Source organism: Camarhynchus parvulus, chromosome Z, assembly GCF_901933205.1.
Source record: "Camarhynchus parvulus chromosome Z, STF_HiC, whole genome shotgun sequence".
NCBI lineage: Eukaryota > Metazoa > Chordata > Aves > Passeriformes > Thraupidae > Camarhynchus > Camarhynchus parvulus.
The window spans coordinates 68,047,025-68,075,005 of NC_044601.1; the positions used below are offsets into that span (position 1 = coordinate 68,047,025).

Consider the following 27,981-nt stretch of genomic DNA (forward strand, 5'->3'; position numbering starts at 1 on the left):
AAGTTTGACATTAAGAGCACAAACAGCATTTTCAGCAGAGACCAGTTTCAAACTTTTATTAGAATTACTTTTGGAACCTCTTTCCACACTCTACTTACAGGTCAAGTCGACGTGCAATGGTGATGCAGAAAGCACTGATCTGCTGCAGGCCATCAAGAAAAACTTTGTAACAAGCATGGTTTTATTGGAAATAAATCATGCTAAAAACTGATCCTTAACAGGTACAAAATATAAAACTGATAAGAAAAAAGAAAAGAAAGATTGGGGCACTATTAAAACCAACATGTGAACTCTAGATTGCGTGAAACATCATACAAAAAAGGCAATAAGGAACAGTAATGCAGCATTAAAGGTAGGGGTACAGGGCAGACAAAAATTACAAAACATCCTATTTCAATATACCTCATCCATGTACTTGGTTCAAATACTGTAACAGTACTGGAAGGCAAAAAGCACCAGACATCCTACTAAAGAGGTAAGAAAAATGGAACAAAAAATTAGCAAAAAAGTAAGATCTGGTCATTAGGGAATGAATAATCTCAAATACAGTTACTGAACAGAAACGCAACACTTGAGAAAGCTGTTATTTCAGCATACATAGACAATACCATTATTCCAGCTCCATGGAAATGACTTGGTTTTCCTAGTCTGTTACCTCTTCCACATACAGTACTGCTGAGGTTATCCCCAGGTGTGTGTGGGCAGACACCACATACACACTAACAAAGCAGCACGGTCATCAGAGGAGTAAAACAGGGGGAAGTTGTTCCCTTTGAAGTAGAAAAGCAACAATCAGGAGGCCAGGAAATGTGGGGCAAAGCATCATTAAGCCCTAAACACACAATTCAAAATTAGGTGGGGAAACTGTGCAGCTATGGCTTCTATTTCCTAAAAAGCCAAGTCTCCCTTACAGTCCACATGGAATACAGCAGCTGCTGAGGAGAGAGAAACCATAATCAGGAAATCCTAGAAAACACTCCTGCACTGGAGGAAGTCTTTGCTATTTCATCTGCTTACAGTTGCCGCAGAAAGCAGCTGCACATTCCACGGTATACCGGGAGTTTTTGGTGGTGGCAAGGTGTCCCAATTATAACATGGCAGCACAGAGACTGTGTGATGCAGGGTTTGCATAGATAGTCTGTCCCCTTCCTAGCTGAAAGAACATAAAGAGGAAGAGGTCACAGCTTAGGCTCTTGTTGCATTTGGAACATGACACTAGGAAAAAAAACCCCCAACAACTCCATTTATAGAGGCTTCCTGTATGTCCCCAGGTAAGGGGGAGGTGGGGAACAAGACATAAAACACCGTCATGGCTATTCAAAGCTTCATTCTCTTAATGAAGTTTATTACAGGCCCCAGTGAAAATATTACAAATTCACTAATTCCTACACTTCTGCACCTTTTTCCTAACTGCTGTTCTAGAGCAAGTAAGTGCTTTTCTTTATTAAAAAAAAACTCATTTGTTTTTACATTATTGCTGTATTTTACAACAAAATTAAAAAGCACTTATGGAATCCACACAACAGAAAGTCAGTATCCCCAGAACAAACTAAGAGCTTGAACATGTATTCTCAAAAGGGCCTTTTCTATTCAACCATCTATTCAACAAGCAGGAGAAAGAAAAACAAAAAGCCCAACCAAAAACCATCCTATCACTTCTCTTCCGAGCATCAGCAAAATTCACCCCACTCTCCCAGGAGGGAAATCCTTTCAATAAATATCAGCGTGAGCTCCGAGGTGCTGGAATTCCGGGTGGGGGGGGAAGAGGAGCAGCAGCAGCTGTGTGCAATGCCTGCGGGGTCCGTGCTGCCCCGAGGGTCAGTCCAGGGAGATGATGTCGGGCGCGCTGCCGCCGCCGCTGGTGATGACGCCGGCCTCGGCCCGGCCCGAGGAGCTAACATGCGTGCTGCTCTCGTGGTGGCTGGTGGAGGTGATGATGCTGCCAGGCGTGCTGCTTGTTAAGGTTGAGGTGAGACTATCCAAAAACATAGGAGGACAGTACTGCTTGAAACAAACAATGAAGAGTGAAGAGACTAACTGCGCGAGGGAAATGTATGCTCAGAAGATACATCTTCCCCACGCAACGGGACCACAGCGAGAACCGGAGTTCTGCGGAGCAGTGACCAAGCAGGGATGGCAGCCACCAGCCTCCTCCCTCACCTCCTCCCCCCTTTTTGTATTCCAGAATGGTTTGGGCTGGAAGAACCCTAAAATTCATCTCATTCCATCCCCTGCCATGGGTAGGGACACCTTCCACTAGCCCAGGTTGCTCCAAGCTCCATCCAGCTTGGATAATTCCAGGGATGGGGCAGCCATAGCTGCTCTGTGCAGCCTATGCCAGGGCCTCAAAAACACTCTGGGTACATTCAAGTTAGTGCTGAGCATGTATTTACTTTAAAAAGGCACGCTATCAGTAAAGAATGAGCTTCCAGGCCTGGATTCATCATGGAAAAGCTGAATCCTGTTTAATACACATTCACTACTAGCTCTTGCTAGGTTTTCCTAGACTTTGGTTAGGTCTAAGCAAGTGAACGGCAAACACAGTTTGGATGATGGCACCCTGACAATTATTGTAGCACATGTCACAAAAATCAGGCTTAGAAATTAACCCCACAACAGATAAGAAACATACCTGTGAATCAACTGGGATTAGCGAAAGAAAATCCAGACCTAGGAAGAAGAGAAGGATGATAAGTAGACAAGTATCTCCTTTATTCACACACAACAAATTTAAGGATTTTTTTTTGTGGTTGTAGAACAGATTTTGCAATTCATACAGAGTTTCTAAATGGAATATACCACTGTGACACCACTCTCAACGACTACTTCAGGCAGCAGCAAAACGAATTATCTAGTACAAGTGGCTCTTTTTAATAATGAGGATGACATAATGATGTATTATTCACTGAATACTGCAGGGTGGTTCAATGTGGTTGCTTAGATGGAGGTTGCCATTTGGAGCTGTTGGTTCATTAATGCAAGTTTCACTGCATATTGTACCTGACTTGGCCAAACTGGGACATGAAGAGTGTCATCACATTAAAGATGCTGGAATGAAGTAAAGTCACAACATGCACAAGTCCAAAAACAAGCAGCAGGTCTCTTCCTCCACCCACGGGCAGCCAATAAGGAAACATTTCTAATATCATCCCCGTTTTGTGTCTAGACAAATAAAAGGAATGAAGAAGAGGAAACTACAAGTAGTTCAATGTATATCCTCTAAGACCAGTGACAACTAGTGTCCATCTTAAACACCATTTGCGTGTAAGCATTTAGGGCAAAATGTTTAGAATTATAAAACCAATGAGAAATTACCACATTTTTTGGTTTTTTTTTTTTTTTCCTAAATATTGGCCTTGTGTTTGCTATGTCAACAGAAAGAAATGATATACTCCCTCCCTCTCCCCTCACCTCCAAATCTCTTCTGGTCCGACATCTCTCCTCCTCTTCTCCATTAGAGAAAAATTTTGAAGGAGATTTTAAAAGTCAGCTGCATTTTCAGAACTGACAGCTTCTTTTGTCTGTGCAAGTTCTAGAACTTCAGTTGGTAAGAGATGAACAACAGTTCTAGACTTCTGTTCTCTCAGCTTATTCTCCTATCCAATTTGGGAAGACAACTGATTTCTTAACAAGGGAGAAGTGGAGGGAGGGAGCAGTAAGGGAGCCAAAATGGACAGAGAAACAAGGGGAATGATATCCATCTCATTGCCAAACTGGTGCTGAAAGAAGAGGAAAAAACCCAGAGATGTTGCAGGGGAGGAATGGAGACAGGCAATGGAGCAGGGAAAGGGAAGTACAGGAGGCCAAAGTGACACCTGTCACCACATGTCACCACTTCCTGGGCTCTGGGTTTGTTACAGCCGGCCAAGAGAACCCCAGAGTCCCTATACACAGTGTTCTTTTCAAGGAGCCAGGATAGAAAACAATCAGTATCCCCACCTTTTGTCTGATATTTAGCAGCAGTGTTGAAGAATACATCATAGGCATTTAGGGTATGTCTAGGTAAAGAAAGTCAATAGAGGTCAGCTCACAGATTGTAGCTCACCTTAACCTTTTTCATACAGTCTAGACAGAGCACCACTACAATCAACTAGCAGAGTAACTACACTGAGGGCTGGGATGAGTTAGCACCCTCACACCTCTAGTAACTAAAACAAGCAACTACTCTCCCTTGCATCTACAACATGTAACTACCAGATGTTACACAAAGTCTGGCTCAGCACAGCAAGAGCAGTTTCTGGCTGCCGTGCTCAAGTGCCAGTTTGTACCCCAAAAGCAGTGCTTGTCACATCACTGCTGCAAAATGCAATCTGAAAATGGGCAGACAGCCTGTACGAGGCTTGTCCAGACATCCCATCAGTGCCATACTGCATATAGACTTGTTCCATTAAAAACAAAAACAAAGAGTTAATAAATTCTTCCAATTTATACCCACCCCATAAATTAATACCGTTGTCAGAACATACATGAAAAACACTCAGCACCTACCTGGCAAGTCTGATGAAATACTGGATATTGGTGGGTGATGGAATGGTACTGGGTAGTCTGTTAATGAAGGAGGAATAGCAGCAGCATCGACCGTCGTCACGCTGGGCACTCTGGCAGTAGATGGCTGATACATGAGAACCCTGTTTCAAACAGCATGGGAAATTACAAACAACCTGGCTGTTAGTCGCACAAGGGAAACCATGCACTGCTGTGCACTCTCATTCACAAGTCACCGTGCGACAACACAACTACAGCGTGGCTACTCACTACACAGTACTCCACTCTAATTTCCTTTTTCATAACAGTCTTCATAATAACATGACCGTATCTCGGCTCTCAACAGCAGCTGTGACATAAGAGCAAGTTGGCATTAAAACAAAGTGCAGTGCTGGAGTCATTGGCAACAGTCAAAGGGGTGTCTGTGAGCACCCACAGAGGGATGTAAAGGTGACCAGAGCCAGGAGGAGAGTGTTCCATTCAATTTCTCCACAGAACCGCTGCTCAGTGCCCACCTGTTACAGTAAGGGCACAACTGACCATTATCCTGCCCCACAGGATGACACAGATTGCACAGGTGGGAGTTAAATGTAAGTCTGTCCTTACTCACAGCCTCCAGTTCAGCTCTCAAGGAGTGTGTTACAACCCTTCTGCTTCCCCTCATGCTGCCTGATCTCTTGGCAGCATTGTTACAAACACTGCCACAGGTGCCCAGGCACCAGCCACGTGCACAGAACAGTTCGTGAACTCCAAGTCAGGTGGAAACACACAGAATTCTGCTCCCAGATGCTCTGCATCGCTCCCTCCAGCCTTTAGTGTTATCCATTCATCTTCCTTCCCACACTCCTGCCTGTTAACCTACTTCTGATGTCAGAACCTTGGATTTCAGACCCTCCCTTCTCAGGTACCTCTCACACTTCAGCCTGTATTGTTGCTTCCTCTAAGAAGACACCTCAGTTTTCCCAAAACTAGCCTTCAGACAACACTGTTTAAAGGAGATAAGCTATATCCCAAGAGCCTCACTTTGATCTGGATTTGAAGAATAAAAATATGCCATATCCATTCCCAAAAAGGAAGGAAAATACATGGGTCATAGAGAGAAAAGAAGTCAGTCCTCCTACAATTACAGTTGCACGCAGCCATCTCAAACATAGGAGCACGGAAGGAAGTCTTGGTGCCTTCTGAAACTTCATTGAGACATGTATTTGTAGCTACACTTTCTTGTAAAAGTGAGGAAGAGTCTCTTGCAGGACTCCTCCACAATCCTCACAAAAAAGCAACAGCATTGCAGCATCACTGCTGAAAGTGGTTGAAGATGACCAACTACTTGCTCACCAAGGACCACACAGACATTCCTGTGGACTAGAGACTCACCACACCTGCTCATTACTTCTGAAACAGAAGGGGAACCTTCAAAACAGAAGGGGATTGGGTTTATTATTATTATTTTAGTACAGGTCATAAGCCACTACACAGAGAGACACAGACACGCACCTCATGCAGGCAGCAACACTAACTGATGAGCCATTACTGAAAGCTGAGCTTGGAGCAGTGAGTGCTGGTGAGCCTGAGCAGTGGCCCTCACTCCCTGCAGGTCTGGGGTGCCCCACGGGCCAAGAGCAGAAACATGGGAGCCACAAGCAGCACCCGAGCTGAGGTGCACAGACCAGGACAGACAGAAGGTCTGGACAGACACAAGGGCACAGCAGCAGAGAAACTGGTCGAGCCTGGTGCCGAAGTCAGGCCTGACTACAAAGATGGAGGAGTTGGGAAGTCATTGGTTATGCTAATCAAGGTGCAGGATTGACTGATGACCACAGCCAACAACAGCATCCAAGACATTCCAGAATTTAACAGAGAGATGGAGGAAAAGCTCATCTTGATTCAAAACAGCAAAGTGGCTCCCTTCCAAGACTGACAGAATGGATGGAACACACAACACAGTCTCATTCCCTGGGCACCAGAGCAGATTAGATAGAGGATACAGCAGACAGCAAGAGAAAAGCCTTTAAGATGACACTAACTCAGCAAGAATGCATGAAGTTCCTCCACTTGGCATAATCTACTTTCTCAGGAGAACACTGCCCACTAGCTTAGTCAGATTCCTTTTCTATGGAGAAATGTCCCTGCAAACACAGCAACAGTCAGCGCACAAAAAAGTTCTTTTGTGAAGTGAAAATCTATTTAATTGTGTTTTGCCTGTACAAAGTTACTGCATCAATACAACCTTCTACAGGAGAGGCCTAGACATTCTCCTCTGCAAGTGCAGAGCTGGATTCCAAGTACATTTCTCTACAGATCAGTTCAGCTGAGACATTACAGAATAACAACTAACTTTAAAATTGACAAACCCTTTGGTTGGGCTCCCGTGTATTTCAGACATAAATATGCACTTCCTTTTGGTTGGAGGATCTTCTTCTTCATCAGAAGAGCTTTCTACTGTCAAGTCGATAACATCAACCTTCTTCTTGTTTACCTCACTGGCCACTGTCACGGAACATGGTTTGCTAACAACACTGGAACCTGAAGAAGAAAATGAAACACCATTGTTCTCCAAAAGATGGTGATGTCAGCAGTTTCTATTTGCAAGAGAACCAGGAACCCAGATCCTGTATACTAGATCACCTTCCTTGCCATTACAATTAATATTTTGCCCCAGTACCTGCTTTATGACTCCTCTGTGTCACATTGAGACTATTAAAAAACAAACTTTTGTGCTTTAATTATCATTTTAAGGAAGTAAAACAAAAGCAACCTTTTATTTTCTTAACTGCTACTATAAAGAGCAAAGACAAAGACCAAAAATGCGCTCTTAGAGATACAGCCCTTTCTTTTCTAGCTTAAATTATGATAAGATTAGTAGTAGTAAGCCCTCTACAAAACAAACACCAACATCCACATGCATTATCCCAGCTACAACTAATTCCCCAACATTTTGTGCTGGTTTGTAACCAGTACCCAGATGTACATACTTTCTATTTTGGTGCATTGTTGACTTGACACTTTCACAGCTTCCTTCTTTGGCCTCATGGGGCACCAGGAGCCATCTTCCTGGAATTTGATCTCATCCACATCAGAACATTCATTAAGGATTTCCATAAAGAGGCTGAAAAAATAAAGTTTCACTTTTGATTCTAAGTGACATTTTTTATTCTAAGTGAAAGGAGACACAGATAAAAAGATAATTATGATCACCTTCTACCCACTATGTCTCCTTTCCTCGTAGTTCCTCTTACCTGAAAGCCTGTAACTACAGCCTTTGCAGATATCAGAAAATAAGATTATCCCAACCCATCCACAATTCACTCCAACACTACTGCAATGCACAGATTTCCATTCTGAAGCAGAATACATCACCTTTTGAACCAACTTAGGCAATTGTTACAAGTTGGAAGTTACATTTTGAAGTTAACACCTTTCAGGGACAGAGACATTGTAAAAGGAAGACCTGTCCTTTTATGTTGCATTTACATTTCTCCAGAAGAAATACACTGAGACTCGAGAGTTTGATGGTGCACTTAGGAGATAAACTTACATAGGTCATTATGGGAAGAAAAACTAATGGAATCTAATGGCTCCTCCAATTTAAAGTATTTTGACCAAAAACAGTATGAAATGGCTAAACTTCAAGTCACAAAAGTAGCTACTCACTACATAATGAAACATTTTAAGTAATTGTGTAATCTGCAAAGCCAGTCTCTTACCCATCTAGTATTAGGCTCTCGTAAGCTGCCTTTTTGTCACAGACAGGGCAGATCCAGGTAGGCTTCTTTTCATTCATTTGAAGATAAAGAGCAGCATCGAAACATTGCAGGTGCGTGCAGGTCACAGCCCGGCATGGGATTGTCAGTCTCATTTTTCCCAGCTGCAAGAGATGCATTTAAAGGGTGTCAGAATAGAAGACAGAGAAACAGGCCTGAATGGTTAACAATGAATCCAGAGGCATTTGGTGAAACAACTCTTGCTGCCCACTACAGAAGTGCCTGGGGCTAAGGGTGCTGTAAGTAAATCCACCCCATCACAGCACCCACACAGTGCTCCTAAAGGAAAAATTAAGCCCTGCTCCAAGGCCTCATCACACTGAGAACAGTCAGAAACACTTCTAATGGACCTGAAACAACATTATTTGAAAGACTTCATTTTTATTAAACAATCAACTGAAGTTGATTCTTCTATAATTTTCTTTTAACCCAGTATTTCAGGCGTTTTCCTCAGCTCCAGGTACTTGTTACATTCAGAATGACCAATTTTCTTCCTGGGAAGAGAGCCTCCAAGGCAGCATTACCTTGTTATAAGGTGATCGCCTGTTTTTTTTGATTGCTTCTGCATCTGCAGTATAGGCAAAGCCACCAAGATGAGGAGATAAGAGGTTTTAATTATCATTCCATCCTTTAATTATTCTGTCAGCCTGCCTGATTAGCCTCAGCACGTCAATATAGGAGATTAATCCCTCTACAGGCCTCACTGTACACAAGCAGCAGCTTGACTCAGTGCATCACAGCTGAGGCATCCAGTCCTAAACCACAGCTGGGTTACTGCTGCTTCTCCCCACTATTTTATCTTAGCTTGCTAATAAAATATAAAACAAGTGAGGTTTCTAAAGCAAGGCCTTTGAAAAGCAGCCCAATTCTGCACTACAGATGAAAATGTGAACGTTATCTGGAAATTTCCAGCCATACTTACAGGACACATCAGAGAGACCCGCAGACTGGTTGTGGCAATCTCACTATCAGGATCTGCAGTTAGTTTTTCTTTAACTATTAAAATAAATAAAGAAGTTATACATAGAGGTCATAATTTCAAATGCTAACCTTGATTTAGCAGTACATGCACTTTTTTTTCAGCTATCTAAAAATATTAATCTAGGAAACTAGTCATAAACAACAACAGTTTCACTACTTATAAGCAACTGGCAAACTGCATCAACACCTGATGTTGTTTGACTGCAGATGCAGTAAAACCACAGAGCAAACTCAAGCCAACATGTCAAGAGATAAATAAACCATTATGAGTGAGGTACAAGTGAAGAGAACTCGGGACACCTAGCTGCACCTCATAGCCCAGCACTCCACTAAGGAGTGCCTGTGGCATTCCCATAACCATATTTCAGATGGGATCTCTGGGTATGCTCCCTAAAAACTCCTACTGAAAAAGAGTGTGATGCCTCACCAACAGACAAGGGAAGCTGTGAAACCCTGGGCATGGACTTTATTCTCAAAATACAGCAAATCTATTCTGTATTACCAATTCTAGTTTTAAAGAGCCACTAACCACCCTCCAAAAGTAGAGACAGGCAAATTGATTACTTACTTAGTGCTCTGGAATGATCAGGATTTCTGATACCTTTCAATTTTAACCTCTGCAAAAGCATAGCTGAGGTGAGCTGGCGAACCAGATACACAGACATGGAGTAATTCTACAAAAAGAAGAATTAAAGATTAAATGTTGATTTCATATAATACTCCCACTATGACAATAGATGACTATTTACACTAGTTGTAGCATATAGTAAAAACGAAAATGTGACTTTTTGCTTAATCAGTAATTATTAAGAGCATTGACAGACAACTTCAACTCTGTGGAGGTCCAACATTCTGCCAGAATTCTCTGGCCAATCAGGTCTAATTATCCTACTCCAGTTATGACTGAACTAAAAGGTAATTTTCACATCCAAGAGACTATCTGAGTTCTCCTCCTGGAAAGATCATATGTGACACATTTCATACATGTAATCTTTTAAGAATTTCTCACATTTTGTCTCCTTTATCTTCCCCTTTCTCCCAGTGTCAGTGGGGAGCTCAAAGAATCACGTGAAAAAAGATAAATGGTCTTTATGGTATAAACAACAGCTTCTGATGGTACAGAGCTGCCCTAGTTTCTTTGTACCTTTTCTTTAGCTTCTTCTGTACTCCTAAGCCCAGCCTTGTTACACCATGTCTGTTCCACTGAGCCTGGCCCCGTTCCCCAGCATTTTCTACTCTTCCCTAACTCACACCACTTGTCAGCTTCTTTTGTTCACTGTTCACTCCCACTTCTAGGTCACTAATGAAAAGTCTGCAAGCCCCAGTGCTGCAGGATAATAATGGTTTCATCCATGTAACAAGAACAACCCGTGACCTCTTATTTCCACTGCCTGTCAGCCATCTTCCTATGGCTCCTGCACTCCCTGGGTACTGCACAGGAACTTCAAACAACTCCTACAGCCCTGATCCTCCTTTACCACCTATAGGAAAACCAGCTCTTAACCTGGAGCAGCAGATAAAGCATTCTAATTGCACATGAAACCACTAAGAAACCTAGAATTTTGGTTTTTTTCCTTAAAGAATGGCCAACTGTTGCCTTACAGAGAGGATTCTAGAGACTCAAGTCTGCCCAGCACTGAGGGGTTTATGCCCCCTTGGCTCAGTAGCCCTCCAGTATCAGCCCAGTCCATGCCAACAAGCCCTTTTGTGACACCCCTTACTGTTTCCCAGGGTCTCACTTTGAGGATGAAAAGCAGCAAATTCTGGCACCAACACTGAAACCACAGAACTTGCTTCACCTCTCAGGCTAAGGGGAGGATGTCCAAGCATTCCGAGTCATCTGCTTCCATCAGAGTATATTTTGGCAATACAGGGAGGAAAGCTAGCAGGCTTCAGCATGAGAGGCCAAGACCACACACAGGACTGGAGCCATTTTAAGATTCTGTGCTTTGACTGGGAAGCAATGGCTCAGTTCTTTGTCTCCACCCCTGTTCTAGAAAATCATCCTTTGATGTCAGCACTGCCCTTCATTTATTTTTTCAACATTACCTTTCAATTCTATTTCTTTTTAAAATTTTAATATAAAAGCTTATACTGGAGTCTCTTTGAAATATGTGGTATTTTTAGTCCAGAGAATTTGATTTTGAATAAAACCTCGTAGAGAAAACTACTTTGATAACTGCATCCAGAATTAACACAAACAGTCACAGATAAGGAATAAATTGTTCTTGACTTGACAACAGCTGAAAGGGTGCTGAAACAGTTATTTAAACCTAGGATGGAGTCAAAAATTCCTTGCACTCTCCTTCTCTTTCCTTAATAAATTCTACAGGGGGATTTACTATCCACACCACAAAAACAGTTTGTTATTTTTGACATGCATTTCAGGCAAACTCTAAAAGGAGACTTTTGAATGTGAACCATGTAAGAAAGTCTTTCCATCTGTATGTAAATCATGTGTTACTGAAAACTACTACAGTTCTAGAGCAAACTTTGTTTCCTGGCACTGATAATAAGCTCAGCCATCTAACAAAAAACACTTGCCAGCCACATCAGGCAGCCGGGGAGCAGGAACACTCAAACAGGCTATTTAGATGACTTCCCACATCCTACAGACCATGTAGGTTACCTTTCCAATTTCAGAAGCCCAAGAGATGGAAATCTGGTTTGGCACTGCTGATGACAGCCTAACCAGAGAAGTGATATTCAAGGGACGCCCAGGTCGCTTCTGTTCAATTCCATTTTTTGGTGGTGGAGCATATCCCTGTAGAAAAAAAGGACAATGGATGTGTTGCCCAGTCTCCCCAGTGCACTCTGAAACTGCTGACACATATTTGTTAGTTTTAAACACATCTATGAGAAGCAGGCAAACTTAGAGGCTGTCTAGGAGAGCAAAGCCAGCATTTATTCTGAGAAATATCAGACTCTCACAGTAGATCACCGGAGACAAACACAGTTGTAAGGCATTTGTTGTTTTAAAAGGGTTCTACAGAAGCACTGGACAGGTGAAAGAGAACACAGTTAGGGTCCAGGTAAGTTCACTGGAAAAGTAAAAGGTCATGTGGATGTTCTGTCCTCTTTCTCCCCATGCCCTACTGGAACAGAGTGAAACATCACAAGGTCACAGCCTTAGTGACAAACAGAGCAAGTAATGAAGACTAAACTCAGTGTTTCACACACTGAAAACACTTCACTGATTAAGAAACAATTACACCTTGTTCCAAGAGCTCCACATCACCTCAGTGACTACTGTGCCTCCTTAGCTACTGGCCCCATTAGCAACAGGTGTCACCTGTCCTCTGCCAAGGCCCCTGAAGAAGGGCTGCACATGGAGTACCAGCTGTATTTAAGAGATCATGGAATCAGAGGGCTTTTGGGACGGAAGTGACCTTAAAGATCATCCAGTTCCCTCGTCACACAATAAGCCTGCAGCTTATTCCTCTCACCCTGCATCTGTCATGGTGACAACAAGCCAGTCTGACAGAGCCACCCTGAGAACCCCTGCTCTGAGCTCACAGCCAGCCTGCAGCCACTCATCTCAAACTCATCCTGCACATGAAGGATGCCAGCAAGTGCAGCTCAGCCTCTTGCACAGGCAGTACTGAAGAATTTCCAGACAGTGTTGTTTTTAAAAAAACTCAACCAGAAAGGATATGCTGAGGAAAAAAAAAAAATCTTTAATCAGAGAAATACACACACATTCACAACCTAGCGTTTGGTGAAGGAGTTACTTTGAAAAATGCTAAGTCTAGAAATAAAAACAATAATTAATATATATATATATATATATATATATATATATATATATAAAAAAAATAAAAACAGCCTCTTCTACTCACTAGCCCAGTATGCCATGAGGGCTTTATTCCAGAACACAGAGGCAAAAGTCATATGGGAACTAGTGACAATTTCACATTTAAAACACAGAATGATTTCAGAAGAGAGTGAATGCAAGTTCTCTTACATTTCACAATTTTTTTTTCAAGAGACAGACTCTGCAGTGCACATGCTTTGTTTCAGTAAAGCTTTTAGAGTTTTCTTCCACAGAGCTTATTCTTGAGAACAGATTCACTCTCATACTCCTACAACAATTTGGAACCTTCTCTTCCTGTCCTTTTAGGAGCTTTCTCCACGGCCTGGCACTGTTTAAGCAGGCTGCTAACTCCAGTGGCAATGTTATTGGGGTCTTGAAGTCTTCCATGGTTCTTCAAAGAACCACACTACTCAAGGCAAGTATCATCTGCTACAGCAAGGAAACTCATCAGGAGAAAGCATAACTGCCCATTTATCTGGCTTTTCCCAGTGACACAGATGCAGGATACAAGGAAACATGATGTTCACATAAACACAATCCCATGCAGTACTGGCACACAGGCAGCATTGCTGTGAAGCTTCTGGTAAGGACTGCAAGCAAGGAGATGACCAAGAATAACTTACAGACCAAGAATAATTTAAAGAAAAGTTTTTTCTGCAGAGATGTGAACTGCCCTACCAGGCAAAGACAGAAGTTCACTTATGCACTGTGCAAGTGGGCAAAAAGAGCTGGCATCAGAGCTTAACTAACACTGCTGCAATGGAAAACAGTGGTCTTTGAGGCAAAGAAGTTACCTCACACTTCCTGCAACAGAAAGGAAGTGAGCAATGATGCAGACAGAGACCAAATGAACAAAAAAAGTCTGCAGAAGCACTCAGACTGAGACTCTATTTGTCATTCAGCTCATAGTGAATGAGGAGGAGAAGTTGCCACGGCAATATGATTTATTCATTTTCCCATCTAAGGTTCAAGGTTCAGCTGAACAGATTAAAAAATCATCTTATCATGTGCAGAAAGAACCTAGCGGATTTAAGTCTCAAGCTAAGTAATAATCCAAGATTAGTAGTAGTTTCTGCTACAACTGTGACACCTTACACACAAAATGGAGGGCACAGCAGGGTGTAACCTATATTAACAAGACTGAGAATCAGCTGACACTGATGCCCAAAAGATAACGTCAGACTGAATTGTTTTTTGTTGTAACCCTCAAAGTTATCACACAGAATGTAACCAGCATTTGCAAAAAACACTGACCAGAAAATATGAGAAGGAAACCTTTTATAACCTGAAGACTGAAGTAGGAGGAAGAGAATGTAAGGAGTCTCATTTAAGCTGAGTAGAGGCAAAATTTAAAAAAACAGTCACAGTTGCATATGGGAGGAGGGAGGGTACAAGACAATACATCTAACACACCAAGGTGGTTAAAAACAATCTGAAAAAGAGGTTTCACACCTTCTCTCTCCACATGGTATCTTTCCAAGCCCATTGAAAAAACCTACTGAAAAAACCCTCTGTTCCATGACTTTTACCACACTTTATAGCCTCAAGTAGTATTTCTGAATGGGTTGTGCAAGAGTTTCTCTCTGTTCTACTGAAAGAAGAAAGAGAGAAACCCATTCCAGAGATGTTTTGAGAATGAGAGAGCTTTTCTCTTTCTGTCCATATACCCAAGCCTCCAGATGACCCTCGGGTGACAATTTCTGCACTAACTTCTGCAACATCAGACACTCCTGAAGCGTGATTGCCAACAGTGTTCTGATACAGTATCAGCAATGTACTAGGAACCCTAAAATGTGTCTGTTCTTCATCCCCGCAATAAACTGTGCTCTAAGCAGACAGACGCAGAGCAGGGCACAAGTGGCACGCAAGAGGCTGATTCCATTGCCTCAGAACAAGAAGGAACTCAAGCCTCTCACAAATACAGGCAGCCCACACAGCAAGGGCTACTACCCTCAAATAAACTGAGTCTGAGCACCTGTGAGGAAGATTCTTCATGCAGACACCAGATTGTTTTTGAATTATTTAGTTACATTAACAGCAAAAGACGAGGTTTGCTGTAGGGGGCTTAACCACATTTAGTCCGTGCAGTGGCTGTAATATGATTAACAGCAGTAATGGCTATCTCACACAGCAAATATACAAACTCCATGCCTAACATTAGAGAAATCTGAGTGATAACAAACAGCTTGACTGTTCTGGCAAGCTAACACTACAGAAAAACACACACACACTCCACAAGTTACCAAGAAGCCACAAATACATGCATACATACTTACTGGCAATGGGAACAGCTTCCCATTTACTTTAATGCACAAACTATTAGGATAATTATCCTCTTGAGGGCAGCTTGTCTCTGCTAGGCATAGCCTGTATTCATAGGAAGAGAAAGCATCATTTTCAAGTGTCCCCACAAACATCCATCAGCCAATAAAGTTTTCAGAGAGCACTGCACAAAACGTACCTTAGCTGAACTTGGACTGTGTAATCTCTCCTGCCCCCAGGCAAAAAGTCCCTGTGACAAAGAGAAGGAAAAAGAGAAGTATCCGCTTAGCAGGACTCATATTGCAGCCATACAGAGAAACAACTGACACAACTGCCCCAGCATCATTAAACTTTGCTCTTGTTTTTATTTTATTGAGCTATGAGCCACCTTACAACTGACATTTCTGTTTAACTACTCCCAAGTTACACAGAACTTCAGGGTCAGCATCCTCCATCAAAAGTTCATAGCAACAATCAAGTAGGATGCTGCCAGGGATGAAAAAGCACCTATGAATTTTCATAGTTTACAACATCAACCCTGGGAAAAAACAGAAAAGCAGGCTTCCATTCCTACAGCCAGCAGAAATGTAGGGAAGCTTCCCACCTCTCTAAACAGTGACAATTATTCGGAACTGAGTAATTGTTAATTCTTTAACAGGGTACAATTTTCACAAAATGCACACAAATTCTGTGCACAGTTGTTCCTGAAGGAAACAGAACAGATATAAACTCAAGAGTAACTTCAGTGAGGATTATCACTCTGCATCTGTAGAGTAAGTGATGCATATGGTGAACCAAAACTTCACACTTTCTCACGAAATTTTGTAGAGATTTACCTACACTATACCACACTCTTACTTCTTACCTGGAAATACAGATTTCTCTGACCTGCTGTGGAGTTAAAGCAAAGATAAAAAACTTCTCCTGGAACCTCTGAATACTGCTCTGTACTAGAAGAAGAAAAAAAGACACAAAAGATGTTGAACCATGGTGATTAAAGCCGTTGATTAAAACAGGATCTGGAACAAGGCATTAAGTCACTCAAATGGTGGTTGAACTGCGTGTAACTGTTAACAAAAAAAGCAATGGAACAAATCTTTCATTAAACTACATTCAGATGGTTTAATATCACATTACACTTCAGTACTGAAGCAGCTTGACAAACTGTGTTACAATCCTTTCTCCCAAAGGAGGAAGGTTCAAACAAATACACAACAAAATATTTCACTGGATACCTGACAAAAGGAATACCACAGAGATGCCAACAACTACTGTAAGGTACCACAGGAAGAACATGTGCACCAGAAGTTATTAATGGACAGCTGGAAAATCTTGGGGGAGGAAGTGAGGGACCACAACCCCTCAAGCCAGAGAAGCCAGCTAGACTTCATGTCTGGAGTTACCCTTTAGTGGCATCTGACAAAATAATAAAGAAATACAATGTTCACATTGTATCTATGAATACAACTTGTCTGTCAGTGATGGGAATTGGCAGTATTTTCATATTTAAAGTCCACAGTAGGTACCTGTCACTTTCCTACTTCCTTTAAAATTGAAGAGAAGTTAAAAATTTTGACCTGAAATAAAGGCAGATAAGGCATGTCCAATTTACAATAAGCAGCAGGGAGGACAAATGAAAAAACAGCACAACTAAACCAATCAAATTTGGAAGAGTTGGACTGTCTTGCGCACTGTGACATTCAGGGGAGATTGTTTCTATACCCACAAAAAAGTCACACAAAAAGAAGTCAAACATTAAAAGGAACCCAGGTGGAACAAACACACACCAAGTTCCTCGAGCAATTCCAAACAGATACAGTGTGCATGTATGCACACACACACCACAGAGCACATTGGATATTTAAAAATACTTGAGCACACATAAAAAAGACAGCAGAAGTATTTTGTTATTTAATTTGGTGTGGGTTAAAACTAAACCCTACACTTGTGCTCTCATATTAGTGCAAAGGAATACCACACTCATCCCTTTTCAAGCATGAAGCAGTGAGGCGGACTATACTCCTAGTTCTCTGACTTAGCTGATGTTTAAATACTTAACTCTCAAGTGCACAAGAAAAATGAGTGTCACTATGCACAAAGAGAAGTGACAATAGGCACTGTAATTACTGATAAAGTAATACAAAAAAATTACACTGTAATTACTGATAAAAACTGATTAAGTTTTCTGCTTTAGGTACTGGAGGATGGCAGATGATCAGTTCATCCCTCACCGAGTTACATGTCACAGCCTAAAAGACTTTGTAATCAGTTAAGAAATGAAATTGTTTAAGAGGATGCTACTTATTTTATAAACATGTTACTAAATAGTTCGGGAACATTTTTTGACATGTAAACTAAGCCAGACTGAATTTCAAGACAGAAGATGTAGCCCCAAATAATTCAAAATGTTCAAGACTGAGGCACTTGGGGAAGATAAAGCTGATTTCAGGTTATTTGGAAGACAATGTCCACTCCATATTATAACATACAGTACTGCAACAGCTTTCAGGCTGACAAACTTCATTACTCCGAGCACAGCACTGAACATTGCAGCACAAAGTGTCCATTTCAATGCCAGATCTCAGAGCCTGCAGAATTACTGTGAGATAAGGGTAAAGCAGCAAACCAATGAACTCCTTATCCTGTTGCAAGTTGTAAATTACTGACCCTGATATCCTTTTTCTATTACTCCTGACAAAATTGCTCCTCATTTGCACTAAGCAGAAACTTCAGGTCCAAATCCTTCACCCAAAATGTGGAGGTGCAGACTAGGTATTAGGAAACATTTTGTTACCAAGAGGGTGGCCAAACACCAAAACAAGGCCCAAAGAAAAGCAGCCAATGCTATCAGCTGTCAGTGTTTTAGAGGAATTTGGACAATGCCCTTAACTATTATTCTCTAACTTTTGGTCAGACAGTTGGATGATCATAGTAGCTACCTTCCAACTGAATAACCCTGCTCTTCTCTTTAATATTCAAAAGAAAGAAGTTTTTAATCATATTACTTTTATAACAGAAAACTATTTTCTGAAGTGTGGTTTTGCACTTTTGGGAAAAACGGTAAAGAAAAGGAAAATGTAAAGATATAAAAGAAAAGGAGTTTCCATTTGTCCCAGTTGCAAAAACCCACTGAAATCTGGGCTCAGTATTGCCAGAAGCAAAGCTTATTTAATGAATTAAGCAAGCTGCAGAGGTATTAAACACTTACCTAGACTCGTGGGTTTAATGAGCACGTCGAGCACATCGTAGAAAGGCAAGCTTTTCAGCTGAACATCAGGATGAACAGGTGGAATCGGAGGGGATGGCTGCTGCATCTCAAAGTGGGGCTTAGTGTCTTGGAGGAGCACGGAACTGACAGGCGAGGATGGAGACTGAGGCGTGACTGAAGTGGAAGGGAGTGGGTGAATGCCCGCGACAGCCAAGTCAGGCTCCACTGGACAGGAGCTGCTGTCCAAGTTGAACGCCGCGGGTTTTATAGCCGACAAATCCGACAGTCCCTCAGTCGTCCTTGGGTACCGGCGCCTATAGAGTTCTCGGATTTTGATCTGAACTGCTGGGCTGCAGCCGCTCTTCAGTAAGTGCAGTGCCCTCATCAGGAGGTCATGTTTGCGACCACTTTTATTACGTCCAGCAAATCCCAGCAGCACTTGCAGTTCAGAAACACGAAAACTTGATACCATATTCTAAAAGGGAAAGAAAGAAAAGCACAGGTGAGCCCACAGCACCCCAAGGAAGCCTTTTCAAGGAGTATCGTGCGGCATCTTTCATCACTTAATCTGACAACTTGTTATTTGGTTATGGGTACTGCCCACACCTTCACAGAACACAAAAGCACAGTTAGTTTAAAATGAAGAAACAAAGCGTCCAGGATGCAGGTTGAGCTCGCCCATGAAAGATTTGTTTCCACACTCAAACAATAGTAACAACAAAATCTTAAATTCATAGCACAAGCACAAGCTGTGCCACAAAGAATCGGTCTCACTTTGTGGAGCAAAATACCAAACAAAAAAAAAAAATCAAGTGAATCAGTATTATCACCTGCCTTCAAACACATTTTAAGCACTTCATTATTTTATTTCTTAATTTCTGAACCGTTTATTGTGAAACTCCCTTTATTTCGGACACTGTTAAAGCAAGCATAAAGAGATATAGGCATATCAGATTCCATTGCTGAAAGATATGCACAGCAAGAAGGACAGTTCTTAAAAGCTACATTATGTATTGCATACTGTGGCATACAGAATGACACACAAACAACATAATTGATTCTTCAAATGTCACAAAGAACTCCCTCTCCTCTTCAGATCACATTCTGGCATCAAGCTTCGCAAAGGTATCTTCAAAACAAATAATACTATTTACTTGGTGACCAGGGTTAGTTTTGGAAGACTAATTTTTTTAACTTCACAGTTCAATCCTCAGAATCCTACTGTTTGTGAAAATAGAAATGAAAAAAAAAAAGCCAACTGTACAAAAGGAAACAAACTTGTGTTCCACTACTATTAACAATTAACTTTGCACAGATGCATTCTCTCTCATTTTTGTGAGCAATTTATACCTCCATTTCAGGTACAAACTTCCTTCCTATTTCTTAGGGACCCTTTCACCATAGGAAGGAGATAAAGTTTTTAAAGGTGAAAGAACACCTGCCTCCAATCTGTGCTGCTGCACCATGACAACTCCAGACTCAAGGATTGGAGGTGAAGGTGCTAACAGAAGGGATGAAACAGCAGACATCTGGGATCACATGTATTTTTTAAAAACAGCTCAGAAGGGCATCTGGACTCTTACTAAAACTTTGGGCGTTGATTTCAAAAGAGACACAACTCAAAACAGTGTTTTGCCTTTACCTTCCAACTCTTTACTACACAGAGTTAATACTACACAGAGTTAATACTCATGTTCTGACAGATCTGACCTCAGCTGAATTTTTAACACAATTTTTGCCCAAACACTGAGTCAGCCACCAATCAAGTCAAAATCCTCCCTGTGCCCCTGGCCTGTTCCCTATTCTCTCTTTTTAATATTGTGAAAATTCTTTTGGCAGTAAGACCAGTGAATTGTATCAGATGAAAACTGAACTTAAAATCACAGAATCATTTAGGTTGGAAAAGATCTCCAAGATAATGAAGAACAACCATTGCTCCACCACTGCCAAGGCCACCCCTAACCCATGTCCCTAAATGCCAAATCCACATTGCTTTTAAATCTTTCCAGGATGGGGACCCCTCCATTGCCCTGGGCAACTTGTGCAGCGCGGGACAACAGCCTTGGTCAAGAAATTTTTCCCAGTATCAAATCTAGACCTCCCCTAGAATAACTTGAGGTCATTTAATTTTGTCCCATCCCTTGTTACCTGAGAGCAGAGCCCAACTTCCCCCGGCCGCTCCTGGGGCTCCAGCCCCTTCCCCAGCTCCGTTCCCTGCCCTGGACACGCTCCAGCCCCTCAGTGTCTCTCTTGTCCTGAGGGCCCAGAGCTGTCCCCAGCACTGCAGGTGCCTCAGCAGTGCCGGCACAGGGACAGGCCCTGCCCTGGGGCTGTGTCACAGCCTGGCTGGGACACCATGGGTACCTTGTCCACCTGGGCACACGCGGACCCAAGTCTGGGCACATGCAGTCCCACATCCAAGTCACTGGCTATTTCTTGTGCCATTAAAGCACAGCAGGAGAAGTAGCCAGGACCTGCCTTCTCAAGGGCCACATTACCTATGCAAATCAAAATAACCATCTAAAACAGTATGGCAGAAACCTCATCTGGCACACCCGTTCCTCATCATTGATGAGACAAGGTTATTGCACTTCAGCCTCTGATTTTCAACATTTCCAGATAGCTCATTTGGATCCAGTGACTCTTCTACCAAGAAGCTGTTCTGAGCAGAGATAACACAGTGACCTTCACACAGGTATTCCCCCAACACCCTGTCTATAAAAGCAAAAAGTCACATGAGACACTGAGTGGCTCACCCAAACTCTTGAAGAAACCAACAGCAGATGTTACCTTAATTTCATCACAGCAACCTACCTCAACCACAAAACAATACAAGATGGAGAATGTTAGTTTCTACCCAGCATTCCTCTTCTACTTTTCCTTGCACTCAGAGCGATGAAAAGAAAGTGTTCCAACATTCATAAAAAATGGCTTGAAATACTGTAACAGCTTTATAGTTATAACATAAAAGAGAAACTGTGTTAAAAGATAATAGTAGTATTCATGAATTTACAGAAAACTTCATGTTGCATGCTTCTGTAGATAACTGCATAAGCTTGATAGCAACGCCAGCTCCTTTATTTCATATGCAGGCAGTAAGCATGACGCTGGATTCCATAATCACAATGCAAATGAGTAAAATAATCCTTTACACAGAGATTATGGAAACAGCATGTATTGCAAAATACTGTCTACTACCCTGCCTGCTGCCTTCTGTGCATTCCGGCAAGTTAATCAAGGTGAAATGTGCAGTCAGTCATGCCTCAATACAGCTAACATTTCACACAAAAAAAATTCACAAACTAGCACTTTGTTACAAGATGGATTTCATTTTACTAGAAGACATAGCCTGGCTTCAATACCATAGCCATCAAAATTTTAAATTAACGCCCACATTAAAAATGCTTTCAAGTATGAAAAATATACACTGCTTTGTCCACCAATGTAAAAATCTTAGGCTTTAGAAAGAAGAGTTGCAAAAAGTGAAGTTAACAGGAGTATCTAAGCAATAGCTTTGACAACACTTTCCTTCTAAACCTGTTTCTACTTTCCCTTTAAGGCAACAACAAACATGTATATGAAAACACACCTGCCAGGGCCTCCAGGGGCTCCAGGAGAGCTGCACAGCCACTGGGGACAAGGCATGCAGGGACAGCAGCCAGGCAATGGCTCCCAGGGCCAGAGGGCAGGGACAGATTTTGGGCTATTGGGAATTAGGAATTGCTGGCTGGGAGGGTGGGCAGGCCCTGGCCCAGGGTGCCCAGAGCAGCTGTGGCTGCCCCTGGATCCCTGGGAGTGCCCAAGGCCAGGCTGGATGGGGCTTGGAGCAGCCTTGGATAGTGGAAGGTGTCCCTGCCCATGGGAGTGAAGCTTTAAGGTCCCATACAACCCAAACCTATGATTCTGTACTTATCTTCCTACTCCATTTACAAATATAGAGTGGACATTCATTATCATCAATAAACTTTTACAGCAATGTATGTCTGAGAACATTTATAAAATCATGGTGCAAGGCAGACACTGCTTCCAACAAACCCTTATCAAGTTACTTTCTTTTGGTTTTCCAGCATATTGCAGAAGACTGCAGACTCGTTATTAATATGCTTTTCACATCACTCAATTACTATTAGACATTCAAGTTGTGTCATGTAGATGACATTTTCTCTTAAGAGAAGTTCTTTACAGCTGCACAGCCCAATAAAAAAAGCTTTTTTTAACACAAAACCAAAGCCATTTTAGTTTTAACACTACTCCATGAACACAAAGTAGTTTGACAGAACTCTAAGGAAATCAGACTGGATAATTCAAGCGCTTTTATATTCCAGAAATATTTTTCCCCCTGAAATTCATACTTGAAGGTTATAAGAAGCTTCATGGTTTTTTTGTTTCTTACAGTTAAACTTTAGCAGCCATGATTCATCAGCAGAAGCACTGTTCTAAAGCGTTAAGCCGTAGGTGTATCTGGAATGGCATTAATTTCCCTGGGAGGATGATGTTAAGGAGCCCAGGAAATGCTGACATGCCACTGAAATTAAGGGGCAGGCGTGTTTCAAAGCAGAGTAAGGGATCAAACATCTCTCCAAACAAGACCTGTGCAATTCTCCACACTCCCCTGCAATATTGACAGTCACTCTACATGTCTCTCTCTTTTTATATATATGTAAAAAGAGAGAGAGAGATCAGTGCAAGGTAACTGAAAATGCCTGTTTAATTTGTTTAATTCTTGATACATGCCCTACAATATGCAGCAACAACTTGGCTTTAAGGCAAGTCCTGCTTGAGCTGCCAACTGGACACCCGCACTCCAGAAGCAATCCAGCCTACTCAGAAGTGCTGGTCAGCTTGCCCCTAAGAGCTCCGCTTCAGCCCCACTGCTTTCCAGATAATCCCCAAAGTGTCTGAATGCTCTGTACAGAAGGGACACACCAAGGACAGGTTCCACAAATCCTCTCTCCTGACTTTAAGCCCTTTCATGGACATTCAGCAAAGCACCACATTTGTGACATCTTTTGCAGTAGATTTGCATCCATGCTGACTTACAGCAGGCTAGAAATGGGTAGTGATGGTGAGGAAAAACAACCTGTGTCCTGGGACATCGAAGACCTCTCTGCAGAGTGGAAGTGTCTTCTCAAATTGATATAACCATAGATAAAGAAATGCACGTCACAGGGAAAAATGAAGATGCCATTATTGAAATCTGTGTCAGTAGTGCAGGACAGCAAAAGCAGCTCTAAAGGAAACCAGAGTCAATGCAAACCATAACCATCAGATCCACAGTATTATGGAGATTTTCTTCTGCACAGATTCTAGCTTGGCTCCTTAATTAGGAATTAGCACCAAAGTTGCATGCACTTAATAACAGCAAAAATCCTAAGTTAAACACACACAAATATTTAAGACATTCAAAACAAAGCTTGGCCATTTCACTGCAGCTTCTATTTACAGTATCCAAAAACTCATTATCTCCTTCCTCTTCCCAGCACTGTGTCTCAGCACAATCAGTTAATTGTTACTGATTTTACATAAACAAACTTCTAAGGTGTCTCAACAAACCTTTATGATCTAGAATAGTAACAGTGAATCTATGGAGCACACAGGAATTTTGTGCAGATACAAGGTAACAGCACATTATCATAGGCTATTAGGAGTGTTTTATCAGCATTTATGTTATTTAATAAATTCAATTTAATTGCAGCCTAAGGATCATGACAGCACCAAGAGCAACTTCTCACATCCATTCTTTTCACCATCTTAAGTTTAACCCAGATCATGATGTGGAATTTGTTTTCTACATCAAAAACATAAATGGGTTGGCATAGACAATAAAATTACATTAACATGGATAAAATAAAATAGTGTTTGTCAATGACCTTGAGGAGGACACATGAAAACAGCTCTCAGCATTTTCTTGTTAGCAATTTAACACTAAGCACTGCTTCACCTGGTAAATGTGAGGTGGTCACTTACAGTGTTCTTCCAGACTGGAAAAATAAAGCAAGTGAAGTGGAAAGGCACCAAGTCTGGCATGAACAAGAGATCCAATGTATGAGACTTCAACTTCTGTATTTTAATATGGTATCCAAACAACATTTCTCCTCCCATTTGAATCGTGTGTCTTCAGTACTGGGTGTGCAAGAATAAAAAGTAAAAGTGGGACCTACTTCCAGCATTTATAAACATGATTTTCCAGTAAATTTTGTTCAATCTCTCCTGCCAGAAAGGATATATTAGCACTCTTCCATTTCTTCTCAACAAAATGAGTTGTTTTCCACAATGGCTATGAAACTATCACAAGTGTCACAGAGTAGTTTTGGCACAGGCAGAATCATTTGCCTATAAAGAGCCTACTTTTTTGTCCCACAGAGATGACACTAACAAATTACTTCAAAATGTGACTAAACACAAACTGCGAGACTGATACTGCCACCTAAACTAGAGATCTGTTTCAAAGACTGCATGCACTCCACATTTTTTGTTTCAATTTTAGAGTCAGGACGCCAGCAGAAAAACAGGGGACCCAAGAATACTAAATAATATGTAAGTGATCCTCTTATCTGCAGTATTTTGCTGAGATTCAACAAGCTTCAAGCTAAATCCTGGTGAGTTCAGAATCTGCTGGGAGCTGGAATTGTTGCCTCACAGATGGCTCTCAGAAGGAGCTGTAGTTCCCCACTTCTGGGCCAATTCTGTTCAAAAATGTGTCTACTCGTCATCTCTGGCCTCCACACCAGGCTGATGATTCTGTTCCACATCCGCCTGTGCCTGAGTAATTCCTTCATCATTTACTGGGCTGCTCTGGAGAGGGGATTATGGAGAAAGGTATGAGCCAGGTTTAAAAACACATCTGTGAACAGCAGCTCTGGAAATGGTATCTCAAAACTAACTATAACTAGACACTATTGCGCTCTCCACATCTTCTCAGCCACTCCCTAAGACTCCAGAAACCAGTAATCTACAGAAATCAATAAACACTACTAGCTAATAAAAGCTTAATCATATGGTCTGGAAGGGCAAGCCTCAGACCAGACATTTTCAGCAATATCTTGAAAAGTAGCAAATCCTTTAACAAAACTGAAGATTTTCAAAAGGCCTGATGTAACAATAGGTTTCTTGAAGTCTGGTTTCATTCACTACAGCCTCTCAGTTATAACCCTTGGGTCCCAACTCCACAGAACTTTTGCTGTGAAGATCCAGAGGATGCTAGGGATAGTCCTAACAAATCTAAAAAAAAAAAAACCAAAAAAAAAAAAAAAACAAAAAAAAACCAAAAAAAAAAAAAAAACCAAAAAAAACCCAAAAACCCACCAAGATAAACCCAGCTATGCCTGCTTGTTTCCTTCAAGAAACAGGGTTTAAAAGAGAGCTCTGATCTCCTGCCTTTAGACAGTCCTTAACCAATTACTAAAATAAATTCCACTCTCAAAATGGCCCAAGTGGCCTTTTATAAAGCAGGTAGAGATTATATACTACAGGAAACTGCAGTCAACAAGAAAGCAGCAAACAATACTTCCATAAAAACATTCAGTAGGTTAATCTATAAAGCAGCCATTTAAGATCACACCTAAAGGTCAATTCACAAAATCTACTGGGGATAAGGGAATCTCTCTCATCTTTGGTCAAAAGCAGGAAGATTTGGTTGTCTGAAAAAAAATTTAATCATCAAAACAAAGTATTCAAGTAGACACATTCAAATGCATCCTCAAATGCAAAAAGAAAAAAGGAAAAAAATCAGCCATGGCCTTGCAGATATGAGGCAGACAATTACGTTCTCTTCCAAAAATTACCTACAGCTTTCCCGCAACATGCCATGAATTATTATCACACTAATACTGAACATTTAGAGAAGCTCCAGGCTAACGGATTCATCTCGCAAGCACTCCAGTTTACAAATAAGATGAATGGGAATATCAAAAGGTATGTCTTCAGAATTTATTTTTTTAAACTAGTGGCACATCTTGAGCGATAAAAGGGCAGCCCTGCAGTCAGTCTGAAACACAGTTCCCTTTTCCCTCCATACTTCCTGCATTACACCTATCTATGCACCTCAAGCTTCCTGTCAATTTTAAAGGTATTCAGGAACGTAATGCCCTGAGGGAGACTATCAATACTTATGGATATCTAGATAAGCGATTCCAGCGCTTTGGGAGAGACAGATCATAACTCCACCTCAAGACTGGAGAGGAAGAGATAAAAGAAGAGTCACCACTGGTGCAAAGTTTACACTGGGGCTTCAGCCAAACCCTTTGAGACACCTTGGAATGAGGGTGAGAATGGGTAAGGACACCGAGCAAGAAAATCTGTAAACACAAATACATTTAAAGGGGGGGAAAAAACCCCAAAACCACAAGGCTGACGTACAAAAAAATAAGCCAACAATTCCTAAACCTAAACCTGAGACAGAGCACTGCTGTCCTCAAACAAAGAAACTCAGTTCTTTCCACTGTATTTTCGTAAGTGAGCTCCTCAGTTGCGCTACCAGTGCTAGTGCTGGAAGAAGCCTCAGCACGGGAAATTCTCTGGCGGCTGCAGCACATTTCCCACTGGTCACACCAACACCAGCTCTTCCTGCCCACTAAAGCCCAGCTCACAGGGGTTCCTATTTAACTGGCTTTTATCCCTCCCGCAACAAAGTCCAGGTGGGGGGGAGCGGCCTGCACGCAGAATTCCCACGAAGAATTCGACTTCTGCCGCTGCGGACGCTGCTGAAAGACAACCTCCTCCTTCCACACAAAGGTAACAGCGGATTGTTCAGGAAATAGCAGAAAAAGCACCAACTATGCAGTCAGCTCTTTGTGTACACACCTTAACAAAATGAAAGGACACGCACGCACACACCCCCACCGACAAATCTGCCACAGAGTCCACCAGGACAGTATGAAAGATAATTAACCGAAAATAAAACAAGTCTGAAAAGCGGCTCTGGGTTTCACGCTGGGCAAGCAGAGCTTTCCCGGATGGAAAGCGGTCCACGGATTTCCAGAGATTCCACAACTATCAGCATTTTTAACAGCCCGGTGGTTATTCACCGCCCTCCCTTCAGCCGCACGGAGCGCGGGGCCCAGCAGGAGCCGTTCGAGCCCTGGGGCCGCTCGGCAGCGCGGCCGAGATGGCTTTTAAAATGTCGGGAGGAGCGCGAAGAACCTCCCCGGCGGCAGCAGCAGCACAACCCGCGCGGCGGGGACGGGGAACCGGGCACTGTCAGGGAGGGTCTCACCAGGCAGACCCCGCCGACCCCCGGGAAGTCGGGCGGGCCCGCTCCCTTCCCTCCCTCCCTCCCTCCCTCTCCCTCCGAGGATGGCGTGGGCCCCCCAGCACCGACATCTTTCCCCCGCAGCCACGTCTCTCCCTCCTTCCTCCTCACCCGCAGCTCCTCGAAATCCGCCATTTTCTACCCGCCGCCGCCGGGCGCCGCCGCCACCATCATCGTGCACCCGGAGCGCGCTCCCGGCACGTGACGGGGAGGGCGGTCC

At 42.3% G+C, this 27,981-nt stretch overlaps 1 protein-coding gene across 4 annotated transcripts; it reads right to left on the minus strand.

The window, feature by feature from the left end:
• Positions 1 to 28: 28 nt before the first annotated feature.
• On the minus strand, positions 29 to 27,981 carry PIAS2 (protein inhibitor of activated STAT 2). 4 transcript variants are annotated; one of them, XR_004061491.1, is made up of 15 exons: positions 27,873 to 27,981; positions 18,512 to 18,986; positions 16,169 to 16,253; positions 15,503 to 15,553; positions 15,318 to 15,408; positions 11,857 to 11,991; positions 9,796 to 9,901; positions 9,169 to 9,242; positions 8,190 to 8,350; positions 7,458 to 7,591; positions 6,837 to 7,008; positions 4,489 to 4,628; positions 3,940 to 3,998; positions 2,633 to 2,670; positions 1,899 to 2,001 (listed from the first exon to the last, which is right to left on the minus strand). XR_004061491.1 is itself a non-coding variant. In XM_030968428.1 (14 exons), exons 1-14 carry the CDS (start codon positions 27,894 to 27,896, stop codon positions 1,895 to 1,897), a joined length of 1,767 nt encoding a protein of 588 aa, XP_030824288.1. In that variant the 5' UTR covers positions 27,897 to 27,981; the 3' UTR covers positions 29 to 1,894. The 4 variants fall into 4 exon arrangements, 3 of the variants coding, with proteins under 3 accessions (XP_030824288.1, XP_030824287.1, XP_030824286.1); XM_030968428.1 differs by lacking the exon at positions 3,940 to 3,998 and having other exon boundaries at positions 29 to 1,975; XM_030968427.1 differs by lacking the exon at positions 3,940 to 3,998 and having other exon boundaries at positions 29 to 2,001.

Excerpts from the sequence above, each read along its gene's own strand:
- PIAS2 (XM_030968426.1), bottom strand. The coding sequence starts at position 27,896 with ATGGCGGATTTCGAGGAGCTGCGG. Across the intron at positions 16,254-18,511 it reads CATTAAACCCACGAGTCTAG|TACAGAGCAGTATTCAGAGG; the intron begins GTAAGTGTTTAA and ends TTCTTCTTCTAG. Across the intron at positions 7,009-7,457 it reads ACAATGCACCAAAATAGAAA|GTTCCAGTGTTGTTAGCAAA; the intron begins GTATGTACATCT and ends TTTCTTCTTCAG.